The 8,164-nt window shown below is 44.6% G+C and overlaps 1 protein-coding gene across 1 annotated transcript in view; it reads right to left on the bottom strand.

The window, feature by feature from the left end:
- Nucleotides 1–5,349, bottom strand: part of LOC101982319 (zinc finger protein 878-like) — a 23,324-nt gene extending 17,975 nt beyond the window's left edge. The window contains exon 1 of the mRNA XM_005360684.3: nucleotides 5,202–5,349. Coding sequence (XP_005360741.1) covers nucleotides 5,202–5,204 — 3 coding nt within the window. The 5' untranslated portion in view covers nucleotides 5,205–5,349. The remainder of the gene's footprint in view (nucleotides 1–5,201) is intronic.
- Nucleotides 5,350–8,164: the final 2,815 nt, after the last annotated feature.

The raw sequence follows: 8,164 nt of genomic DNA, 5'->3' as shown, positions 1-8,164 counted from the left end.
TATACCTCACTTACCTGAGACTCGCCTTTGAGAAGCCCATGTCCAATCTCTTCCCCTGAACATCTCTTTAATAATCTGTGCTATTATCTAAGTTTTAAAATATCTCCAATTTGCCTTTATATTGGTTTGCTCCAAAATATATCTAATAGAATGATGTTTAATTGCCTTTTCAGAAGATATAGCCACAAAAAACCAGTAGCCCCCAGCAGATAGCTAAGCTTACTCTATATAAGTTTTTAAAAGAATTATATTTTACTAAAAAGTAAAAGCACAGCTTCCACTTTTCAGATAAATTCAATTTTTTAAGATTTATTTGTTTTATGTATGAGTGCTCTCTCTGCATGTACACCTTTATTCCAGAAGAGGGCATCAGATCCCATTATAGATGGCTGTGTGACTCCATGTGGTTGTTGGGAATTGAACTCAGGACCTCTGGAAGAGCAGCCAGTGCTCTTAACTGCTGAGCCATCTCTCCAGCCCTTTCAGAAAAACTACCATATAATTGCACCGTTAGCATATGACCACTTGCATGCGTGCTCTCTCTCCTCCATGGGACAAACAAAATCAGAAGTTTTGTTTTGTTTTGTTTTGTTTTTTTCAAGTTTCTTGCCACTGCCAGTGTAGAAGTATAAAAATAAAAATGTCATTTGAGAACCAATGTGTTACTGCCTCCTTGGAGAGCAGGGGGAGAGTCTGTGTTTTCAAGATTTAAGCTTTACAATACGGTTATCACCTGGCTACCCACCAGAACTTGAGGGTAAGACCCTATTGCTGAAGATACCTCATACTTGAGCCTCAAGAAATGGAGAAATCAACTTGGTACTCATATGCCGATGGTGCTGTGTAAGTTGCTGGGGAAAGGTCTTAGCCAGCTGTGAACTCTCTGATATAATGACTTGCTTGGCACGTGCCCACTGGTGCAAGGGTGGCACCAATGTCATGGTACCAACCAACCGCTTTCTGATTGGATTCACAGCCTGCCCCACGAGATGGAACCCACGGCTGGTTCTATACACTGGACCCCAAAACTCACAGCTGGCTAGGACACAGGCCTTAGGGGAGAATGTAATGCAAACACTCTGCTAAATGGACATAATGTCAAACTGCTTTCCAAATATGTACGGTTATAGCAATAATTAGTGCAGCTTTCAATGCTCATCAAAAAAGCCTGCCTCTCACTGAAGTTAGTACAGAGACCCACAATTACTCAAAATGCAGAGATAAGTGACTGTGGAAAGCTTAGCTTTCCACAAATGAGACATCTACATCACATCTTGCTCCCCACAAACCTCACTATGGGAGAGGGGGAAGGAAACACGTAGGAGTCAAAGGTCAGGGAGGACTACTGGGAATCATTCTTTCCAGACATGACAAGGCTGCTGCTCCCATGAACTCAGAGCAGCCGTGGTTGCTTGCATAAGAATGGCACAAGATTAAACTAGTCGAAATTTCAGAATAAATGGGAGGGGCTAACAGAGGCACTACTGGCAGTTAAGGGCTGATGGAGGAGAATCAGTTTTCTTAAGAGATGTTGTTCCTGCTAGGTTGTTGGTGCAGCCAGTAGATGACCTCACACCCCCAAACATACTGGAAACACTAATTAAATGCAGTGGATTAAAGAGGATACGAAGCTGGGAGACAGGTATAGTGCGGTAGGTCCAGAAGGAGACTGGGAGGGGAGATCGTGGGATGGATATAATCCAAATACACTGAATACATGTGATGCACTTTCAAAGAATGTAAGTATTCAAATTTTCTATGTTGCTGACATTTAAAGTCATATCTATAAAAGCACAGATTTTGGAAGCACCGTTTAATGATAGGAAAAGATATGCAAAGGCTTAAGAATTAGCTGAGCTGTTGAGAGTCCTTCATTTTCTTTCAGAGGACTCTACTCTGGTTCCCAATACCCAAGTTTGGCAGCTCACAACCACCTGTAACTTCAGCTCCAGAGAATATGACGCCCCCTTCTGGCCATCTTGAGTATCTAGACATGCTTAGTGGACATTCTCTCTCTCTCTCACACACACACACTAAATAGATAGATAAAAATAAAACAAAAAAGAACAGTTTAGCTTATGACTGACAAATGACAAATCTAAATGAATGCTATAACATTTTATATTTAAAACTGTGAATGGCTAAATGAGTATATTTCCTGTCTACACATGCTTACATTTCTATATTACTTGTATTAAAACAAATTGGCTCATAATAAGTGTTCACATAAATTAAGACAGAGGCTAGAGTGATGGCTCAGCAGTTAAGAACACAGGATGCTCTTCCACAGGACCTAGGTTTGATTCCTAGCACACACGCGGCAGCTCACAACTCCCTATAACTCCTGTTCCAGGGGAGTCGACATCCTCACACAGACAAACATGCTGGCAAAGCACCAATGCACATTAAACAAAATAAATATAACAAAAGAAGTTAGACAGTTCACTTAGTCCAAATATTTCCTAGTTCATGGCGTGACTAAAAAATTTCAAACTCAACATCCTGACTCTGGTAATCATGACAGACGAAGCTTGGCCAAACAGTCCCAATATGCCGATAAGAGACACAGTAACGAGAGTCAAAGAACAACAGTTCTATAAATCAATCTGGCTCTGTCAGGGAGAACAAATCAATGGGCTTGATGATTCCAGATATGGCATCTGGCTTGTACTTCTATTTAAAAAAAAAATTGTAATAACTAAAAAAGAGAAAGGTTTAAGATGGAAGGCAAGCTGTATACAGACAGTCCTGGCCAGGGTGGTTATCGGTCTGCTCTGCTCTCCAGCCGATCATTATCTCAGGTCTTTTTCTGTAAGGTGGCCAAAAGGTTCCCATGAGGTTCTCTGGAGCAGACGGAGAGGCAAGAGCAGGGCCTGAGCTCTAAAGAGATGAGTGTGGACCTGCCTGGGAGAGGTGATCTCACAGCTTTCTGGGGATGGAACTGGTTTCAAAGCAGGAGCCAGGCTACAGACTGTCCGATTACCAGGCAGGAGAGGCAGGGGAGTCTGTGGGCCAGTGAAGGGGGCGAGGAGCAGGATGTGTGGCCACTGGTACCCACTTTGATGTAAGCTCACTTCTCCGGGTGAGAAATTCTGGCAAATTTGTGAGCAAGTGACTTGGACAATGTCTCAGTAAGGTGGATGTCAGTATCTGTGAGAGGGGAAGGTTGCTGGAGACAGTACTTCCTAAGCAATAGCTGGCTCCTAACATTATGTTCTTTCAGCAGCCAGATGAGTGGGGTGGGTGGGCCGGAGTCCAGGCTCATTGGCATTCTTGGGCCCCAGTCTTCCCTCTGGCCTAAGTGACTAATGAATGTATGTTCTTGGTGCTGCCAGAAGCCGGTAAACAGTCGAGACAAAGCAGCCAGCACATATAAAGAAAACTGAGAGCTCTAATTGGAACTGACTGTGCCACCTTCTGCCACCACACCAGGCTCTAGAGCCTTCTGTGAACGTCTGACACACTTGCTCACTTCTGTCTCCTTTAGAGTTAGAAAAGCCCTGTTTCCGGAAACCATGGGGAACTCTGCAGACCTAACACGTAGGGCTTTCTCCTGATGCAATACTGCATTCACATACTGTAAGGCCTTCCTCTACCAAGACTCTGCCTTGTAAAATAATGTGTGGACACGAGGAAAGTGGCTCGGAAGGTAAAGGCAGGAGGAGCTCAATCCTGGGAACCCACGTAAAGGAGAGAAAGTATCTCATGAAGTTGTTCTCTGACCTCCAAAATGCAAGAAGTCGTAACATGCAGGAACACCCCCCACACACACACTATGCATTATTATTGTGCATACAATAGTGATACATAAATACAATTTAAAACCAGAAAGCAACGTCTAGAAACACCTGAGGGCACTAGCAATTATGACAGAGCCCCATGTCATCCATGTATGTGGATCTCCCTTTCCAACGAGTTTGGGAATGTCAGAAGAAGGTACAAATTCAGGGTTTATTGCTAGCACTATGATTCCGGGTACAGGTCATGGAATTTAGAGGAAGCGTCCCTTGGATCTATGAGACTTAGAGGAGAAGCAGGAGAGACAGCGAGGAAGACACAGCAGACTGATCACTGATACTCTATACCGTAGGGACTATCTGCTTTCCTACAGAGTCAAGCCAAGGGTGACTCCATTTTAATAAGCAACAACCCCGACCAAAGTGACTCCAATTTGAAGTTATAAGAACCCCTCCCCCAAAAGGAAGGCAGCACAGTAAACAACCAGGATCTGGTGCCAGGAGGGACAAACTGACTACATCAACGATGACACTTGAAAATATACCAAACCATATTAGACACAACACACAAATCCGCTTATCAGCCATACCCGCACGAAACCCCCTGACCCGGAACCACAGAAGTTAACATCCCAAGACAAAGTACGGCAAGGCAACCGTCAGGAGCCAGTCCTTGGACTCCAATTCCAGTGCGGTTTCTCCTGTCCAGGTCACTCAGCCAACTTAAATTGACTTACTCATGCCCACTGCATATACATTTGACATCTGTCCCGCGCTGCTAGGACATCACTTTTGGTCCCCTATAGACTTTTCTTTGCATCTGTCTCTGCTCAAAGCCTCGTACTTCAGAACAGACTTTCAACTCCACCACTCCAGCTCTTAGCCATTCTGTGACCTGCGCATTTGTGTATCTTTATGTGAATGTTCATCTTATCTGCCAGTTAATGTCAGTAATTAGACTGTTATATAAGAACCCGTGATTGCCAGTGGCTGGTTACCAAGCAAAATCGGGCATACTCGGCTAATTGTTAACAACGAAACAGACATAATTTGTGAAATTATTTTTTTTTATCCGATAAATTCTGGCACTGGAAACACATCAACTTGTCCCTCAGGACCCAAGGTCACCACACCCTGCCCCCCCCCAACACATACACTCACACGCACGAACCCCAGAGTCCCGAGTGTCACCGCGACACTGCTGCCACCGCCCAGGCTGCGGAGTCGCGAGGCTGTGGGTGCTCAGATGCCTACAGAGGCCGCAGCACCGAGCGCTCAGCGAGGGACAGGACCGCGACTCTGCCTGATGACCCGGCTCCACCCAGCGGGACCCGGGCAGCGCGGCCCAGCGGAGCCCGATGAGTCGCAGACGCAGACTCAGCTGCCCGGGGAGGCCGCGTCCCCACTGTCGCCTCCGCTTGCAACAACCTCCTCCCCACACCCGGGACGCCCGGCCACACGCACCATTTTCGGTCACTGGGGGGTCCTCGTGTTGTCCAGCGGCTCCTGTAATCAGGGGATGAGACGCAAACACTGGGGGCACAACCTGCGGGTCTCTCTCCAGAGAAGACACAAACGCCTAAAATGGCTGGACGGGAAGTGGCATCCCCGTTGCTGTACCCGCCCTCTCCCAACATCTGAAAGCCTCATTGGATGGTTTATGCAGCTAAGCAACTTTTCTTATTGGCCAGTGAGTCACATGCCCATCTCCTAATGCTTAAATGACAGAAAAAACATCCTCTAGCGTGTACTGTGGCGCCAAATCTCAAATCCCAGCATAAGCTTTCCTGGGGTACCATCCGGCTGTGAGATTCCCAAACTCCCTAGCTTTACATGTGAAAGGGGTGAAACGCTATATTTTACATGGAATTAAAAATAGGTAGAAGCCTATTTAACAAGACAAAGATGTCAGCTAAATTGTATTTGCATGTGTGAAAAACGCCATAACAAAGAATAAATCCAATGTGAGTTATTTCTATTTGGCTCGGCTTCTAGCGTTCCCTCTCCCTTTGCGGTCGATGTTTGTCACCAGTGGCTGGCAGTTTACACGTTCTGTTTACCTCTTTGAAAATCTCTCTTGCACCTACGCACCTCACATAGTCATTTCTATAGCAAAACATTTTGGGAATGAAGCGACACCGAGTCATTAGAAACATATCAAGGATTCTTCAGAATTACAAGGGTTGGACAGGTCCCAACGAGGTTGCACGGCACTAAACACAAACCTGGAAAATACCACACAGGTGACTTCCAGGGCAACTATTCCTGCTCCAAGGACCACGAGCCTGACTGCAGGGAACTAAGCTCACAAAGAACGAGTAAAAGATAGAAAGGACGCCTTGATGAGAGGAGAAGATTAAATTTGAAAGGCGACTCTGGTGGTAAAGGCTTTGTAGCCGGCTAGTGACGAGCAATGAGCAGACACGAGATTCTGCGTGCGACAGCTGAAGCGTTCAGGCTGGGAGCAAGATCCGGAGAGCCCCAGACGGAGGTATTTTAAGTGACCTTTTAGAAAGACGGGAGCAGAGAAAGGAAAGCTGAGAGGCTTGAGGCTGCAGTCAGCAAGCTGACTAAATGGCATCTTTACTTAAGAATTAAATATTTTGCTTGTCTGTGTGCCTGCCACACGTATGCAGGTGCCGAAAGAGGCCAGAAGAGGGCACTGTATCCCCGGAGATGGGTTTACAAGCCTCTGACTGTGGGTACCGGTACAGAATTTGGGTTCTTTGCAAAAAACAGTACTGCACTCTAAACCACAAGAGAGACAGTTCTCCAGCTCCCTACATTTATACTTCAGAACCCATCCAGCTCTCTCTCCTTCGCATTTATAAGAGTCTTATTTAATATCTACTGTCAAATTAGCAGGCCAGTTGTGTCCTGCTCGGTCTCTTTTTCCCCTTTCCCCTCTACTCCTGGTCTCTATTCTATCCGTATTATTTTCCTTTTCAGAGACTTGCCCAAAGAACACAGGCTGGCCTGGTTTTCACGGTTTCTGGTCTCAGTCTTCTAACGGCTTCTAACCCGATTATATTTCTTTGCTCATCCCCCTACAAAATTACCCCCTCTTCACTCTCATGGCCCTACTGTCTCCTTGTGTTTACCTTTTCCTTGTCTACTGTTTGTCATCAACAAAGGAATAACCGCCACCTTTATTTATTTGTATTTTCCTTTCTACTCATTCCTAACGTAACAACTGATACACTTGGGCAAAAAGAAGTCACAATATTCCTCCATATCCTAGAATGATTGTCATTTGAAAGATGATAAATTTGGGTTTTTTTCTAGATATGCTTTTATTTTAATGTATTTTCATAGTGGGCCTACCCATGCATAGTGAGTATTTTTGCAGACACTGTTTTCCATTTAGCCTGGTGACCCAAACGTTATAGAGAAGAGACAAACAGAGTCAAACAAAACTTCAACCCTGCTACATCCTGAAAATTGCGCAGAGTTCCATTTGAAAAAAAGCAATGTGATTAAACACACACACGTAAACACACACACATACACACACACAAAACCAATGATTTAACCCAAAATAAAAAGCTTAACGCAACACAATTCCACAAAAAATATTAATTCCATTGTAAAAGCCTCCAAATCAAGTGAATCAGATGAAATCTTAGAAGTAATGATTTTACACACACACACACACAGAGAAAGAGAGAGAGAGAGAGAGAGAGAGAGAGAGAGAGAGAGAGAGATCACAAATGCCTTATAAATTCCAACAGAACATAAACACAAGTTAAGGAAAAAAACAGACAAAGGAGAAATCTTGTGTCCTTCGGGCCTCACTCACTGACAGCTTACAAAGAGGTCTCTCATCATTGGCATAGCCAATGAGTAGTCAGTTGAAGAACGCTAAGTGATAGATCTAATCCTGTTTGGCCATTATTTGGGGTCCATGGAGCAGGGACAGCAATACTCCAGAGAAGTGAATTGCTTTAGTACTGGACATCAGATTACTATAGTTACAGAAATTGTTCCAATTCAACCAAAATTGAGGTTCTTTACAAAATGTCATGGCCCTGGCTAGTATCTTGGGCCGACTTTTTGCTAAGAAACACAAACTGACCTCTGGAATCAGTACTACACACAGGTAGTATGACGTTTCAATAGAATTGTGAGATACCAGCTTATCTGCAAAGGTGGAATACCAGTTGTGTGAAAACAGAGCATACGTTAGGTAACAGAAAAACTATAGGTATGTGAAAAGTTCACTTTGGGTTTCCTGTGTTTAAACCCCCACAGACTCACATATTTGAAGGCTTAGTCACCAGAAAGTGGCACTATTCGAAGAATTAAGAGGCATGGGCTTGTTTGAGGAAGGGTCGGCTTTCAGGTTTCAAAAGCCCATGCCAAGCCCAGAGTCTCTCTCTCTCTCTCTCTCTCTCTCTCTCTCTCTCTCTCTCTCTCTCTCTCTCTCT

This window comes from Microtus ochrogaster, linkage group LG3 (assembly GCF_000317375.1).
Source record: "Microtus ochrogaster isolate Prairie Vole_2 linkage group LG3, MicOch1.0, whole genome shotgun sequence".
Taxonomy (NCBI): domain Eukaryota; kingdom Metazoa; phylum Chordata; class Mammalia; order Rodentia; family Cricetidae; genus Microtus; species Microtus ochrogaster.
This window is presented reverse-complemented; position numbering and strand designations above follow the sequence as displayed.